Here is an 18,582-nt window from a genome sequence, read left to right on the forward strand (position 1 = left end):
CAACGATAAACATTGGGGAACAAGGAGGGCGGGGACAAGGAGGGCTCGCATGCAACCAACCCTTCCGAGTTTAAAAGAAAAACGAAAAAGAAGAGAGGCGTCAAGGGTTAGAGGACAAAGACCACCACGAAATCCTATACGACCATATTCCTCCCCGCTGTCTCGCGCCATGCGCTAGCCTCCAGGGCCATTTGTACTACCTCCCCGGCCTCACCCGACTTTAAAAAGTGGCGCCTCACATCCAATCACCAAACCAAACCCAACCGAACCCAACCCCCTACCACTACCACGACCACTACACTAGCGCTAGCTAGCTAGCTGCACGCGCCACACCATCCATGTTCATGTCCATGTCCATGCATACACCCTACCCCGGCCCGGAGGCATTTTCCCGCTTGGACTTTCCACCCCTCGCCCTGATTCCCTTCCCTTTCTTCCTCCTCGAACCGCTTTAGCTTGCCAGCAAAGTGGACGGGCCTTGGATTGGATCCCTTGGATTTGAGCTGGCGCGGAAACACATGCAATCACTATACATACCCAAACGAACGCATCATCATGAGTAGCCGCTAGCCAGTGTGAGAGTATTAGTGCAAGAGGACAGACAATCTATGCTATGCAAACCCCCCATGCCTGATGCCTCCTCCCCTCTCGCATACATATATATACCCCGGCCTGCCCCCTCCAACCTCCCCTCAACCAGTGATCGGCCCATTTGCGGCTTGCTAGCTCCAACCAGACCAAACAGCGCCACCCCTCCCTCTCGCATCGCACACTCGCATACCCACCTAGCTAGCTCGCTCTACCCACTACAAGTGAGCTAAGCCAGTCCTAGCTCTGCAACAAGAAGCACTTGCTGGCCAGCTACTCGTAAGCAAGTCCATCTCTCCGATGAGAAGGCAGGGGCGCAATGAGGCCTCCCCGTCGATCATCCACACGTCCTCCATAGCCCTCCTCCAGGAGCGGTTCAGGAACCTGCAGAGGGTCAAGGAGATGAGGGAGGGAAGGGAGCTGCAGCGGGTGCACCACTCCGCCGACGCCACCGACCGCGCCGGCTCCCCGTTGCCGCCGGCGCCTCTGGACCTTGGCCTGCAGCCGACGGCGGCCAGCGGCGACGAGCGGCCGAGGTGGTTCTTGCACCCGGACCTGGTGCGCCCGTCTAGGCCCCTGCACGGCGCGTCCGCCTACAGCGGGTTCGGCGGGAACGGCGGCGTCCAGGCGTCGCAGCCCGCGGCGGCGGCGGCGAGCTCGTGGGGGGAGGTGCCGAGAATGCAGAATTCAGGCTATAGGGGTGATGTAGACGTGGACACCTCGCTTCATCTGTAATATCGTCTACGTACGTACGTACGCCGTCCCTGCGGGCTGCGGCTAGCTGTTCTTTGGTTATTTTGTACGTACGGCTTGTAAGCTCCGGACTTATTTGCAGTACCACTAGTTATTACCTGTTGGGTTACTTTAATTTGAGCTTTCCCAGCTAGTCACACTACTTTACCTATCTGAACCTTCAAGGTGAGCATATGCTTGCTTACTTAATTAGCATGTCCATTATTAGGATGGTCGATGTTGACACATGCATCTCTCAGAATGCGACTTTGAATACGACTAGTTTCTCTTTATCGAAATACACACGTATGTTCATAAAGACAGACAAAATGACCTTGACTTTGATTGTAAAAAGAACATTTGTGAGCTGTTGTTCAGTAAAATTTTGCACATGGGATCCTCCTATGTGTCAATGTAACAAAATATTGTTGGCCCAAGTTCATAGAGAACCAGAGTAACAACCGATTAACGACAGAGACACTACACATGGGAGTATACGCATAGAAGCGGGTTACACATCTCCTGTATGTGGAGAGGAAATAAAAGATGATATCTAGTCTCATTTCAAAATATAAAGATACGTGCATGTCGTCGCATCAGCAGATTGTTTAGGATTATTAAACGTATTACGTGTTGTCACACGCACACACTACTCAACTCGAAGTATGGCAAGGAGAAGAAACGTCACATGCATCACGCACGGGCTAACTAGTAGTCTACTGACACGAAGTATACAGGCTCCTCCGTCAGGAGCTGAAGCGGATCACGGACAGCGCGTGATCAAAGCGGACGGACAGTGGAACTGGCCAGGCTATTCAATATGGCGTGCCCAAACCGTGATCTCATCAATTTTGAGCCGAGCCGACAACGAATAGTATTTGAATTGAATATACGTACAGGGTGAAGAAAGACCAGAGGTTTGAATCAACCGGAAACATGCCTGCTGGGCATGCAAAAGCATCCCAAGCGTGCTGGTGACTGGCGCACACACACTCAATCAAAACATTCAAGTACTTTTATATCAGTAGTACAACATCGATAGTATTTTGTGGAGCATAGAATGGTCGAAGGAATCGTGTGGCCTAGCTGTCTTCGTCGTTTTCGTGTCGCTTGCGCCAGCAGTACTACTACTAGCTAGCTAGCTAGATACTGACCGGCGTCATTCGCAACAAAAAAAATGAAAAAAGAAGAAGATATTGACCGGTGTCCAGCGAAACAAAGGCTTCTGACGAAGGTCTCCGAAGCAGCGCCACGTGATGAGGCCCCGCCGCCGCGGCCAATGGCTGCGTGGCAGATCGGCTTCAGCGAGGGCATGCATGCCCCGGCAGCAGTTCGCTGCGCCGCCGCAGCGGTTCTTCATTCCCCCCCTTGCCTTTTCCTGCCTCATCGTATGCGTAATATTGGACCTGAACCAGGCGCACGCAGGGACCAATCCATCGTACGCACTGTGCAAGCATGCGAGCTCAGGCATTGCCACAGGCTTTTCGCAGCCTCTTTCAATGCGCGTCACGAGGATCTACTGACCTACTGCATCCGCTCGTGTAAATTAACCGCGCGCTTCCTGTGGTGTGCTGTGCAGTCAGGCAGGCAGGTAAGCGACCAAAGCTGGGCTGGAATATGGCAACGTTGCGGAGCAGTCGGCCTCGCTATAAGCTCCACACTTCTCACTGCTCAATTTACCCGCATGTCCCCTGGAGGCTGGAGCCATGGACATGGAGTTTTCACTCTTGAATGTTGTTGGGTCACGGATCCACTGGTGCACCATGAAAATATACGACCTTACTTGCAACACGCTCATATTCTGCTACAGGTTTTCGACTCAAACTCTCCAAAGCTGCAACCATGCATGAAAGCCCAAAACAAGTTTGGTTACTCTTTCTTTCTCAGACTCAAGTATTGGTACATGCTGGTAACGGCCAGCAGCATAACGGTTTCTGAACCAATTGGCGTCCATGAAATAAGTTTGGGCAGGTCAGTCCACTGAATGAAATAGCGGTGAGCATGCATCTTTTTTTGCGAGTGAGCATGCATCTGTTCAACTCGAGGTGACCTGGCATCGCAATTTGTTGTTCATGCTGAATTGCCAAAGGTAGAGTTTACACTCAGCTCTTGCGTAGTGATTACTGATGCATGAACCAATATAGGCGATATATCAGCATATTTAAGAGTTCCAGCCATACCCTGCTTAGCTAACCAGTAGCTAGAAATGGTAGGTGTTGATGCCCCCAGTAAACGGCTGGAGCTTCTGAGGATGCAATAGGAAAAATTCTAGAAGTTCGAAAACACACAGAAAATTGGTTTTCAGAACAGATTCTAAACCAAAATATATGGAGTATCAGATTTTCATGTGCTAGGACTGGTATCGATCCTAAGACCGATGAACGTGACACGTTTGGGGGTACAGCTCCGAGGAGCGAAGGTTGGCCGGCCATGGTGCCGGGGATCAGAGGGAGGGAAGGTTGGGGACGGGGATTAGATCTTTACTACTCCCTCCGTAAACTAATATAAGAGCGTTTAGATTACTACTTTAGTGATCTAAACACTCTTATATTAATTTACAGAGGGGGTACTAGTTTATTCCCATCTATTCGATAATCCTTATGAGGTACATGGTGTCCCTTTTATAGGGAAGCCTCGACTTAATAATGCCTAAGAACAGAATCTCGACTTTCCTAACAAACCATATATCTATCTTGCTAACTGAACATATCTTTCCAACTAACTAGACATCCTTACTAATCATCTTCACTAATCATCTCCAATGGACTAAGCGAGAGATCTAGGCCTCTGACATTACAACACCCTTTTTTGAGCAGCTCGTCGTCAAGCTGCGGGGGTGGCCATCGTTAAAGCCCAAGGAGGCCCCAAGTTGTTGACATGTTGTGCCTGCTGCATTCATACATTTATGTCAGAGGCTTGCGTGCTGCTTTCCATCGTGTTGGCTTGCATAGGAGCACCGTGGTCCGCCCCTTTGGCCTAAGTAGAAGCTAAATCCCAACAAGGCATGCTCATATGGGGAGGCTCATCTGGTTGAGCTTACCCACCTGCGATGGCTCTAGCAATAGCAAGACCAAAGGTGGCTGATTTCCCATGCCCACAAGCAGTGAGCAAGGCAACCATGCTCGCAACTCGCAAGGGACTTGTCCAAATAGAGTCCAGGAAATTGGTAACAGCTTTACACTGTGCATATGTTTTCAGTCTCAGTTTATGGCAGGGAAAACAGCTTTTTTTTATGCCTATGCAAAATGCGGACAGTGTAAGAGGTATATCACCTGATGCATCTTGTACCACTTTCCAATTAAAGGGCCAATCGGGAAGTATTCACGGAATTGATCTTTTGGGTCTTCCAACTCTGGCTCCCATTTCTGACAATCCCTAGGAATCCTAAACACAACCAGAATCTTGAAGGTATTATGCATCACAACTTTACAGGACAATCACAGGATATAGGAAATTAGGATTTAAGCACAGGAATTGAAGTCCGTACCTGCGGTTTGAAATAGAGGTTGGTAATCAGTGATTCAGTGTTAGAGTGCAGAATGATGGGAATGTTCAGCGTGTAACAGCTAAACTGGATATGAAACTTGCTGCACATAGGCATTCTTTGATCTCACTGGAAGCACAATGCGGAAGCCTTGCGAATAGATAACAAGGATCGAGGAAGACCAAGTAGCAAAACAAAGAAAAGGTCCCTCTAGCCATCTAATTCACTCCAGATTAACAGCTCTGGCACATGAGGCATCACAAGAGAATCCCAAATTGCTGCAGTGCATCAAGTCCAGCTGATTCTATGGCTACTCTTTCAATGCTTCCCTTGCTACAATTGTGCACATACAGAAGCTAGGCGTATGATGATTTTTTTCCCATAATGTGCAGAAACTCCATGCACAAGTCTTTGTATCCGGCCCCAATCAGTCCATTGATGAGAATAGTCCATACAATGTCATCAAAACTAAAATTCCTCGATAGCATGTCTTCAAAAACAAATTGGGCTTCACTTCTTCTATGAAATTGGCATAAAGCACATATTAGTTCTTTATAACCAACAAGGTGGAGTTCACGACACTGAGCAGACATATGTCTGAATACATCCATAGTCAGGTCAACTTTCAGGGCTCTCAAAAGTGAAATAACAACTAATTATATGCCTCCTGGTTTGGGCATAAACCCTAACCAACCATGCGTCTGTACAGCTTCTCTGCCTTAAACCATCTCTGACTTCTGCTTAATCCAGAAAACAATGCATCATACAACTGTTGAGATAGTCCAAGATCCAGTTCTGCTAATTAAGAACAGAGGACTGAAATTTCATCTTTGTTACTCCCTCCGTCCGAAAATATAAGATCATTTTCGAAACTATTGGTTATTTGGTCATCAAAGTTGCAGTCTGAAACTACATCAAGCAAGGCTACAAGTTTCTGGTCCGCCATCAGGTATTCATTTTACAATCCTATAATTATTACAAGTGTAGCTCTACCTCTGCCCTCCAACATATTGATCAGCATGGATATTGCCTTATCGGTATTACCAATTGTGCAATAGCCCTTGATCAGTACATTGTATGTCAGTCACGGTGTTAGGTAAACAACCATGTCCCTGCATCACATTACAAACAGTAAGTGCAGAATCCATTTTTCTTTTATCCTCCAACTGTCTACCAGAACATTCATCAAACCATTATATGTCACCGTATTAGGGAGCACACCATCTCCTGCCATCGTATGAAATAGTCTAATGGCCATCCTTGACACACACCACCCACCTATAAGTGATTTTTTTTGACTGAATAAGTGCCCACCTATAAGTGATGTGCACGTATACACAGTTAGTCTGCATGCCTTCTTTTTCATATCAACAAACAGCTTCCAGGCATCTTGAATGAATGCAGCCTATGTCACATATAATGCAGCAATAGGGACAGCAAAACACCACACCGGTGTATTTTGCCAATCAAACCCAATGCCTCATTCACCTTCACACTACTGCACAGCGTATTGACTAGGGTTGAGTATGCCACGGCGTTTGGCACACACCCCTCCTTATCCATTCTATTGAAAACCCCAAGAACAATTGACGTGTAGGTGGAATGTGCCGGGCTTCATCCTAGACCCAGACATCTCGTTCATGATAGACTCTGCATGCCTAACATTACCATCCTTGCACAATGCATTGATCACGGCGCTATAGATATTGGGCGGAGAGGAGCGGAGGGAGGATGGGTCTGAGAGGGGAGAGCGGTCTGAGGTGGGCGGCGGTGGCGGCGCGTGTGAGGACGGAGAGGGGAGACGGTGGCGAGAGGTGGGAGCAGCCATTGGGGGAGGAGTAGGAATTGGAGGCGGGGGATTTCCATGGGAGGGAGGGAGCTCCACGAAGAAGAGAAAAGAGAGATATGGGCCGTCGGTGTTATTCTCAGGCCCAAACTTAGTACCACGGAAGGGAAAACATAGGCCCAAATTGTGACCAAGGGGGGACCCTCAAAAAAAATATTTGTGACCACGGGGCTCGTCGGCCGCACCCGCACGGCACGGGCGCCACCGCGGCAGCCGAGGCATTGGCGGCGCAGGCGAGCCAGCCGCTGTTGTCTCGTCCCGCCGAGCAAGCGCGTCTGCTGCTTCCTACTGTGTAGCGTCGGAAAGCGGACGGCGGCGACGATTAATCGGCTCGTGCTGAACGGACTAGTGGCGGCGGCGGCGGACGGAGACGGTGAGCTCACCTATCTCGGTGCTTGGCTGCGGTGGTCAAGCAAGTTTGAGTAAGTACTATAGGCATCGCTACGCCTTTTGTGGCAACAGTGAGCACTCGACAGCTTACACATGCATGCCATTGCCAGTCAATAGCAAGGTTCACACATGCACACCATGTGTTTGGTTCAATACCCCAGAGCTGAAATGCGCAAGCAAGCAACTCATCTTATCAGAGTACAGTGTTTGAACCTTTAGTATCCTTATTACTCACACAAGTTCGAGCATGCCTCGCAATCTAGTGCACCATACCACTGGGCCAAAATGCCAAACCTCATTATGAAGCCTTCAACTTGAAGTACAAACACTAACAAGATACAGAGGTGTGGATCCAAAGACCGGGGAGAAAAATTACCCCAAAGATGGATTATGATATGAACCTCCATCCAACTGCTCGCTGACACACACCACGACCACGCACACTGATGTAGATGTCCAGCTAGGCCACCATCTTCTCCTTTTCCTCCAACCGCATCTTGCAAACCTGACATGCTCCAACTCTGAACACCTCCATTATTTACCTTTACACAAGCTATGCCATTCACTTGTATGCTCCTTGCTCTATAAAAAACAGCACCAACACATCCCTTTGCTTCACATGTACATCGCTTTGTTAGGCGCATCTTCTTCACACGTTCAGGGCTGACTTCGGAGCAAATTTCTTCACCGCGTCGTCTACAGAGAGGAATATCTTGTCATCGCCAATGAGCTCCGTGAATTTTGCTGACCACAGCTTCTGGATCACTGCCGGCCCGGGATTGGCGAGGATCAACTGTAAGTGGCATACATGGTTTTTTTTTCTTAGTAAAGTGTTTCTCCATGAACATTCTTGCGGTAGCAGCTAGTAGCTGTGCAATTCTGATCATAGTTTTTGGCATTTTACCTGAATTTTGTGCTTTTCAAGTGCTTTCAACAACTCCTCCAAGGCATGGATTCCACTTGTGTCGATATCAGTCACCGCTGTTGAAGTGTTAGTAGATCAGTGTTATAAACCGTTAGCAAAAAAGCAACTAATTAATTAGTAACTTTGTTATTATAAAATACAGTAAATCCGTTGTCTCCTTACGAGATAGCTCAACAATGAGAAATTCTGTTTTGGACAGCTTCTGTTCCTGCTGTTGTTCCTCCTCGTCTCTCAGCCATCTCAGGATTCTGAAAATAGAATATAAGTTCCTATACTAGTAATCATGCCAATAGATCATTAAATCTTGTAAAAAGAAGTTTACCTGTCTTTAACATAATTGGAGTTTGTGAAGTAGATGGCTGAGTCCACTCTGACAATCATAACCCCAGGTACCTTCCTAGCCTCTGGGTATTGTTCAACATTCGTGTAGATTGTTGTCCTTGGAAGGTTACCGAGTAAAGCTGTTCTTGGCCGTGTTACTTGGAGAAGAATTTTGCCAAGAGATATTGCAACCTATTCCATGCAAGATCCACAATCATCAGCGAGGTCAGTAGGAGGATTCAGTTGTAATTAACATGACAAAAATTGTAGTAGTTCGCACCGCAATGAGCAAGCCGTACTCCACTGATGCAAATACGACCCCAAAGAATGCTCCTAGCAATGCCATGAAGTCCATTTTATCAACCTTCCAGATAAGGTACGCCGTTTCATAGTCAACTAGGCTAACCACTGCATTTATGATGATAGAAGCTAGAATGGCATTGGGTGTGTACTTGAACAATGGAGTGATCAACAACAGCGTAAGCATCACTACAATTGCCATAACAACATTGGATATGGCTGTTTTGCAGCCAGCCATGTAATTGACTGCTGATCGAGACATAGAACCTGCAGGGAACATATCTTGTCAGTAGAATGCTATATATGGGGTATGTAACTTTTTTCTACTAAAAATGTAGTCACCTGTGCCTACGTAGCATGAAGTCATTGAACCAACAATGTTCATTGTTCCTAGGGCCAGCATTTCTTTATTCCCATCTATTTGGTAGTCCTTCATGGCAGCAAATGTTCTTCCAATTGCGATTGCTTCCTAAAAAAGATTGCATTGGTTTTGACACATTGCTGGGTATGCTAAAAAAGTTCCATGCAATTGTAACTAAAAAGGCCATAAAGGTTTTGTTACCGTTAAGCCGACCATTCCGGCTACTACACCAATTCTGAATCCTTTTGCTAAGTATGGGCCAGACCAATATATGAGATGAAATGATGGTGGATTGATGCCTTCCTTTATATCCTTGACCTGCAATTATCCAGTAATTAATCCACATAGGTATCTTCAATTAATTTGTTACTACTGAAATTTCTGATGGCAGAAGTTGCGAGTACTCAAGTTGACTTACAATTGCAACACCCTGCTTGTCTGCACGGGTGATGAACACACAGAATGTGGATACGATCACTGAAATGAGTGGAGCGATTGCAGAAACCCAGAAGAGCTTTTTATTCTTCTTGGCCTGAATTATCCCAGTGGAACAACATGATCATCACAAATAGTCGAGGAGAACCAAGATGAAATTCTGAACATGTAGTATTAATCTTACAATGTATTTGGTAGTTAGAAGAAACGCCAAGAAGGATGCTCCAATCAATATCGTCTGCCAGTTACACTGAATCAACAACAGCACAAGGACAAGTTGATGAGATATTGGTCTTCATGACAAGAGTAACAGAATATATGGAAGGTAGGATATTCTTACCCCATGGTGTACATTTCCCCATACTGATTCCATGACTGAGATGATGTCAGACTTCTTGGTGAATTTTGCGATGCCAAGGAAGCCTTTCAGCTGCTGAAGGCCAATGGTGATGGCTGCACCCGCCATGAAACCAACGATGGCTGCATGAGATAAGAACTCTATGATAAACCCTAGCCTGCAGCAGATCAATCGAGTCGGTTCAGAGACTGTCAGGTGTCCATGCCATATGACATCAGAAACTGGAAGTGGCGGGTCAGTAAACCAGGGACCACCCACGCTCACCTGAAGAATCCGAGCATTGCCTGAGTGATCCCTGCGAAGAATGTCGCGGTGAACGCCAGCCTGCTGTACTCATATGGATTCTTAACCGGATCGATCTCTTCCTGGAGGAGAGTCCCGAGCAACAGCGACAGGACGGCCGCGGGACCGATTGCTATGTCCCTGGAAGTGCCCATCACAGCGTATACCAGAGGTGGAACGAAGCTACTGTCTGCAAACGAAAATCGGCAACATTCTGGTCATTATAGTTGCAGACTTGCAGGAGCAAAACTGGAAATCCTGAAATCTCAACATTGATGAAAAGATATCTTGAACTTACAGAGCCCAACATGTGCTGGCAGGAAAGCAAGCTTGGCGTAACCGATGTCCTGATGTAAGATAGCATGAGAGAGCACATGTCAGAGTACGTTGACAAGCCAGTGGAGGCTACGGTGCTGCTTTGCTAAGTTTGCTAGTTTGTTACCTGAGGTATGCAGAGGCTGGCGATGGTGAGGCCGGCGACGAAGTCCCCCTTGAACATGCCGAAGGTGTAGCTTCTGGCCCAGTCCAGCACCGGAAAGAGATGCACCAGGCTGAGCCACAGCTTCTTGGACCTCGGCTGGTCCTTGTACTCCCGCAGCGGGTCGTCGGCAAAGAAGGTCTCCTTCACCCCTTCGACTAACTCCGCAAAGAGGCCCTTCGCCGGCGGGAACCCGACCTTGTATCCATGGTAGTCTGTCTGGCGGTGCGACCCTGTCCTGGAGATGTTGCCATTGACGTCTTCACTTCCGTCCGCCATGGTTCTCGACATTGTCGCCGAAGTTTTTGCACTGCACGCCGGTGCAGGATGGGAGTGTCTGTCTGTAAGTGAAGTAGTGAGAAGTGAAGTTAAACATCCATGAACGAGCACATACAAACGCATGAACAAGCACGATTACCAGCTACATGCATGGTGCAAGTAAGGTCTTAGTTCCGAATCAAATGGAATTGTTTTACTTACAGTAAGAAAACAAAGACCAGAATGCTATTCTTCAGAACCGAAGGAAGGAATTCGAAACTTATGCATGAACAACAACAATATATATCAAGAATGGAGCACCCAGCAGGACTGATGTATCATTCAGTAGTCAGAACAATGAAGAATGGAGGAAGGAAGGAGAACCTACACAGCGATGAAAAGCCCTGCTGCTTTTGTGTTGATTGCTCAGAAGCCAAGGAATGTTCATTATACATAGATGCGGAGAAGCTCCCGTCGCCATCAAAGGTCAACTCCTCTTTTTTGATTGGTGGGCTGCAAATTATGAATCTACGTCGAGGATTGCGCCATATTAAACATTGCGCATGCAGAAAACACCTACCTGATGGACTGGTTATTCTCACAGCTCATCACTCGCTCAACTTGTAAATTATCTTGCAGAACACAACCGGAGTTGAAAGAATGTGCATCTGCTCTATCTGCTGAACAAGCAGACTGGCTATGAGCTCTCCCTGGTGGCTTTCATCTGTTTATCAAGACATCATATCATAACCTGGCTAGTTGCTGTTTACCCTGCCTTGTGTATGCATGCATGCAGACATGCAGTTACACTCATCCTTTCAAGGCTGTTCAAGGGGCCTATTGATCAGAGTCATAAAGGGGATAAAATATAGCAGCATCTCATCAACTAGTAGTTAAGCAATCGATCTGTTTCTGCGACGACTAGCTTTGTCGATCTCCAGTTTGATCCTGCTGCATTAAGCAATCGATCTGTTTTGCGACGACTGGCTTTGTTGATCTCCAGTCTGATCCTGCTGCAGATCATGCTCTGTCGACGGTGCATAATTAGAATTAACAACTGCATTATTGGGGCCTGCCTCGTCCCGGAGACAGCTTGTTAAGTAGAGTATGTTGTAACATGCCATAAGCAGAGGAGCTCGTGCACAAGTCCACAACTACGTTGAAGAAACTAGTATATTTTATCCCCTCTATGAGTTTGATCAGTAGGCCACTTGAACAATCATGGAAAGGATGAGTAACTGCATGCCTACACAAGGCAGCGTTGTCAATGATGTATTGCTGTGTTGTACTGTTGTGCTTCCCTCAGCCATGGATCAAATATTTGGAGGAAATCCTTACCAGTTCTAGTAAATAAATACTACCTCCGTCCCAAAATAAATGTTTTAACTTTGTACTAACTTTAATGCAAAGTTGTACTAAGCTTGAGACACTTATTTTTGGACAGAGGAAGTATGTCTGTTCTATTTCTAGACCAGAGCTGAAAATTTAGTCATGAGTTAACCTTGTGCATTTTTCGACAAAGAGAGTATATTAATATCAAAGATATCAGTTCCACCCAGTCTCTGCACCAAACTAATGTCAAGAACTAGAGACTTCAAGGATGCACACAACCAAAAGGATAAAAAAAGAAGAAAGAAAAAAAGACCCAACCACAGTGATCAACCACTCGCAGCAGCCGAACCCAAACCACCACCAATGACAGCATCCGAACTACAAAGGAGGTTCTTCAAAAGTGACGCCTCTAGGAAGCAAACAGTGCACAAGCGCCTTCACTGCCCGATCAACATATCTAAGGTTTTCACCCTGGAGAAATTCCGAGCTCTCGCCAGGTACAACCAATGAAGGTCAGACCTAGAGTTTTCACCCTGGAAATCGAGACTCTTACTCAAGGAGCACCACTAAAATTGAAGTCCCCAAGTGCTGCCATCCCCACTTGCCGAGGCCACCGCTGCCTAATCACCAGGCTCACAGGCATCACGCGTGCGGTTTGCACAAGAACATCGTCCAACAGCAGGACCGTACCCACATATCAACCTCTGAAGCATTGTTTTCATCGCATCCAAGACCCCCAGCTCCGCCGTTACTTAACAGTCTCAAACTCGACTTGAGCCATCGAGATCTTTTGGTCTTCCAATCTTAGCCACCTTGACATTCCCCACCTCTATCAACATCATGGAGTTTGCGGCATATATGCTGATGTACCCCATGGTGTCGATGGAAACCGGAGCTTCACGATGTTCCCCCTTGAAGCCACACGGTTGATGTTTCCGGACGCGCATGACCGGATCCCATCCGATCCAGAATTCCAGGAGTGCCATGCACCAATCCGTGAAGACCGCCGATGAAGGAGTACGGAACTTGTCGGCGGCCTGATCGAGGACGACCGGCAGTAGTAAGGTTAGTGAGTTGGACTGGAGAAAAACACTAGGGCTGCCGCCCTTCCTTCCTTTTCCCCGTCAGCGTCCCCTCACATGGGACGACCTCCACCTTTGGCGCGCCTCCCCGAGGAAACCCAACCTCCTTCGGAAATAGGGCCTGCCGCCACCGCAGCAGAGGCTAGAGGCAGTGGCAGCAAGGGAGGTCACATTAGACGGCGACTAGTGGCGGCGCTAGGGTTTGGCTCTTGGCGTCGCCTGGGGAGCGACATCCAGGACTGAACCGTTCCGCCCAGTTAACCTTGTGTGTATAAGCTCATTCGAAGGAAGCGATTTTCAGTATATGTTGTAGAGCTGTATGTGTACCTCTACCAAAATCTTGTGCTCGTCATTCAGGCATTGTGACAATGAATGTTGCAAGGACTGATGTCATGGATTCAGCCCGCCGCCAATGACGATGAGGTCGGCGGCTCCGGCGTGGGGTGATCAATATCCCCTCCAACCAGGAGTAGAGCTCCGCTTATCTGGTGATGCTTTAGCTCGTTTAACGTTGGTGTAGTGGAAATGTACTTGGTAATTAACTGTTCAAGTATGTTAGGTTTGATGTTAATGTGGTATTGTCATTTAATTATCCAATGAAATAGTTTAAATGCGTGTTTCAAATGAATTTGTGTGAAAATTTTGTGTTCGGCTTTTTTTTTTTTGGAAAGATCGGCTAGATGGACAAACTCTATTTCCTAAAAAAGTAAGGAATTAGATTAGAGGATGATGAATACGATGAGGGAGTTTTGAAAGATCGGCTAGAGACGCTCTAATACCCCAAAGCTAGAATGCACAAGCAAGCAACTCATCTTATCGGAGTAGTGTAGGAATCTTTAGTGTATCCATTCCACTCAGCCAAATGCAAAACCTCTTTATAAAGCCTTGAAGTACAAACACTAACAAGATACAATGATACAGATCCAAAAACTGGAGAGGGAAGAAAACCCCAAAGATGGGTCATAATAAACCTCCATCCAACTGCTCGCCAACACACACCACAACCACGGCACACTGATGCAGATGTCCAACTAGGCCACCATCTCCCCCTTTCTCACCAACCACACCTTGCAAACCTGATGCGCTCCAACTCCACACACCTCCATTATTTACCTTTGCACGAACTATGGCGTGTACCTCTGTGTTCCTTGCTCTATAAAAATAACACCAACACATCTCTTTGCATCGCCTGTACAATGCTTCGCTCGACGCACCTTCTTCAGACGTTCAGGGCTGACTTTGGAGCAAATTTCTTCACCGCATCACCGACCGACAGGAATATCTTGTCGTCGCCGATGAGCTCCGTGAATTTCGCTGATCGCAGCTTCTGAATCACTGCTGGCCCGGGATTGGCGAGGATCAGCTGTAAGTGGCACACATGGATTTTGTTCTTAATTAAGTGTTTCTTCCATGAACATTCTTGCTGTAGCAACTAATAGTTATACAATTCTGCTCCTAGTTTTTGGTATTTTACCTGAATTTTGCGCTTTTCAAGTGCTTTCAGCAACTCCTCCAAGGCATGGATTCCACTCGTGTCGATATCAGTTACCGCTGTTGAAGAGTTAGTAGATCAGTGTTTAGAAATAAATAAATAAAATAGTATTTTCCTTATTATAAAATATAGTAAATCCTTGTCTCCTTACGAGATAGCTCAACAATGAGAAACTCTGTTTTGTACAGCTTCTGTTCCTGTTGTTGGTCCTCCTCGTCCCTCAGCCATCTTAGGATTCTGAAAAATAAGATTATTAGTTCCTATACTAGTAATCATGCCAGTGACTGAAATAACTCAGTAAAATCTTGTAGAAAAGAACTTTACCTCTCTTTAACATAATTGGAGTTTGTGAAGTAGATGGCTGAGTCCACTCGGACAATCATAATCCCGGGCACCTTGGCAGCTTCTGGGTATTGTTCAACATTCCTATAGATCGTTGTTCTTGGAAGGTTACCGAGTAAAGCTGTTCTCGGCCGTGTTACTTGGAGTAGAATTTTTCCAAGAGATATTGCAACCTATTCCATGCAAGATCCACATTCATTAAGCATGTCAATAGGAGGAATTCAGTTGTAATTAACATGACAAAAATTGTAGTAGTTCGCACCGCAATGAGCAAGCCGTACTCCACTGATGCAAATACGACCCCAAAGAATGCTCCTAGCAATGCCACGAAGTCCATTTTATCAACCTTCCATATAAGGTAGGCTGTCTCATAGTCAACTAGGTTAACCACTGCATTTATGATGATAGAAGCCAGAATGGCATTGGGCGTGTACTTGAACAATGGAGTGATCAATAACAGTGTGAGCATCACTACAATTGCCATTACAACATTGGATACTGCTGTTTTGCAGCCAGCCATGTAATTGACTGCTGATCGTGAGAAAGAACCTGCAGCGAACATATCTTTTCAGTAGAATGCTATATTTGTATGGGATAGGTACCAATTTAAAACTACATTAGTAGTCACCTGTGGCTACATAGCACGAAGTCATTGAACCAACAACGTTCATGGTTCCTAGAGCCACCATTTCTTTGTTCCCATCTATTTGGTAGTCCTTCATGCCAGCAAATGTTCTTCCAATTGCAATTGCTTCCTAAAAGGTTTGCATTAGTTTTGACATTGTTGGATATCCTTAAAAAAAAATCCACGCAGAAAAAATTGAAACTGAAATGGTAATGAAGTTTTTATTACCGTAAGGGCAACCATTCCAGATACTACACCAATTCTGAATCCTTTCGCCAAGTATGGGCCAGACCAATATATGAGATGAAATGAAGGTGGATTGATGCCTTGTTTTATATTCTTGACCTGCAATTAATTAGTGATTAGCCCATATTGTTGTCTTCAACTAACTTGTTACCACAGATACTCTGATGGAAAAAGTGGTAGGTAGTCAAGTACGACTTACAATTGCAACACCCTGCTTGTCTGCACGGGTGATGTACACACAAAAGGTGGATATGACCACTGAAATGAGAGGAGCGATTGCAGAAACCCAGAAGAGCTTTTTATTCTTCTTGGCCTGAATTATCCCAATGGAACGGCATGATCATCACAAATAGTCAAGGAGAACTAAGATGAAATTTTGCACATGTTATATTATTATCTTACAATGTATTTGGTAGTTAGAAGAAACGCCAAGAAGGACGATCCAATCAATATCGTCTGCCAGTTCCACTGAATCAACATTGCAATTGTAAGTTTTATGAAATATTTTATTTCATACCAGAAGTAAAATGTATATGAAAGGTATGATATTCTTACCCCATGGTGAACATTTCCCCATACTGATTCCATGACCGATATGATGTCAGACTTCTTAGTAAATTTCGCGATGCCAAGTAAGCCTTTCAGCTGCTGAAGGGCAATGGTGATGGCGGCACCCGCCATGAAGCCGACGATTGCCGCGTGAGACAAGAACTCTATGATAAACCCTAGCCTGCAGCAGAGCCCGGTCAGAGACTACATAAAATAGATGAGGTATTCAAGTGTTCATGCCAACATGTCATCGTGAACTGGAAAGTTAACAGGCACCGGGGGGCCATGCTCACCTGAAGAATCCGAGCATTGCCTGAGTGATCCCCGCAAAAAAGGTTGCGGTGAACGCCAGCCGGCTGTACTCAAGTGGATTCTTTACCGGGTCGATCTCTTCCTGGAGGAGAGTGCCGAGCAACAGCGACACGACGGCCACTGGACCGATGGCTATGTCCCTGGAACTGCCCATCAGGGCGTATATCAAAGGCGGGACGAAGCTACTGTCTGCAAAAAGGATCCAGCAAAACTCTGGTCATTCTAGCTGCATGCATATTTGCAGGAGCAAAACTGGGCATTCTACCGTGTTTTATGTGAACTTACACAGTCCAACGTGTGGTTGCAGGTTGGCAAGCTTGGCATAACCAATATCCTGGTGTAAGATAAGACACCATTGGAGAGCGCATGTAAGATAAATCAAACAACTGTACCGTGATTGCTGCATGCAAGAAGAATAGACACCTACTATACCTGAGGTATGCAGAGGCTGGCGATGGTGAGGCCGGCGACCAAGTCCCCCTTGAACTTGCCGAAGGTGTAGCTCCTGCCCCAGTCCAGCACCGGGAAGAGGTGCACCAGGCTGAGCCACAGCTTCTTGGACCTCGGCTGGTCCTTGTACTCCCGCAACGGGTCGTCGGCGAAGAACGTCTCCTTCACCCCATCAGCGAACTCCGCGAAGAGGCCCTTCACCGGCGGGAACCCGACCTTGTAGCCATGGTGGTGGTGAGTGCTGTTGCTGTCTGTGTGACGGCGCGACCCCGGCTGACTGGAGACGTCGCCATCAAAGTCTTCACCTCCGTCGGACACGGTTCTCGGCATTATCACCGACAAGGTTGCTTGTGCCTATGTGCAGATGGATACGTCTGCCTGTAAATGAAGCAGAACATCAATCCCTATGCCGAAAGAGATAATTTACAATACACTGCGAATGGTGACGTTGGATACACATGAACTCTCCATGTTTGTTTCTGATGGAAAAATCATCAGCACTACAGATCAAATAAAGCATACACAACAGTACTGATACACAAACGCATGTACATGCATGACCAGCTACATCCACGGTGCAACTAAGCTCTGGACTGAATGAAACAAGTTACAGTAAGCTAGAAAGCCTAGACCAGAGATGTTTTTCTTCAGAACCGAAGGAAGAAATCAGAACACTCATGCATGAAATATATATCAAGAATGGAAGGACCCAACACCACTGATTTTATTTATAAAGCGGGGCGAAAGCCTTTTTCGGTATAACTGCATATCTTTCGTAACCATGAAGAATTAATGGAACGAAGTAAAGAAAACTCACACAAGGATGACTACTGGAGACACTCAGCCTACAAAGACAAAGGCCTGCTGCTTTGTGGTGATTGTCCAGAAGCTAGGGAATGTCCATTATATATAGATGCAGAGAAGCTCCGGCGCCTGTGATGAAGGTCAACCCCTATATTTTAATTGGAGGGCCAAGAGATAAGCTAAGCTGCAAATTATGAATCTGCGTCGAAAATTGTACCACATTCAGCATAGCGCGGAAACGCCTACCTAATGAATAGGTTATTCTCGCAGCTCATCACTTGCTGAACTTGTAAATCATTTCGGCAAAAACAATCAAACGGTTTCAGCGACAGGTGATAGAAGGAACAATGAAACTGCGTTTCAGTTCTCTCTGTGTTCTTGAATGTGATTGAACAAAACACATATGGGCCAGAGTGGACTTGAGCAAATGGGTGTATGTGATGTGCCCCTTCATCAAGTTGCAGTTTTGAAATGTTGGCAGTTTTTCTAGCTGAAAAGGAAGGATTTCCTTCCTGGACCGTCGAGTCATGCACACGTTGGCTCAATGTGCAATCGAACTCCAATGGAAAATAGAAAGTAGTGTATGACAT

General features: G+C 46.3%; 1 protein-coding gene and 1 long non-coding RNA gene across 2 annotated transcripts; both read left to right on the forward strand.

The window, feature by feature from the left end:
• Positions 1–577: 577 nt before the first annotated feature.
• Positions 578–1,456, forward strand: LOC123095128 (uncharacterized). Its single transcript, XM_044516945.1, has one exon. It carries the CDS (start codon positions 889–891, stop codon positions 1,321–1,323), a length of 435 nt encoding a protein of 144 aa, XP_044372880.1. The 5' UTR covers positions 578–888; the 3' UTR covers positions 1,324–1,456.
• A 5,348-nt stretch (positions 1,457–6,804) lies between these two features.
• LOC123093132 (uncharacterized) lies at positions 6,805–17,716 on the forward strand. Its single transcript, XR_006445118.1, has 3 exons — positions 6,805–7,023; positions 7,679–7,835; positions 8,355–17,716. It is a non-coding gene; the product is annotated as an uncharacterized lncRNA (long non-coding RNA).
• The last annotated feature ends 866 nt before the right edge of the window (positions 17,717–18,582 follow it).

The sequence above is a fragment of the Triticum aestivum genome, chromosome 4B, assembly GCF_018294505.1.
Source record: "Triticum aestivum cultivar Chinese Spring chromosome 4B, IWGSC CS RefSeq v2.1, whole genome shotgun sequence".
Lineage (NCBI taxonomy): Eukaryota > Viridiplantae > Streptophyta > Magnoliopsida > Poales > Poaceae > Triticum > Triticum aestivum.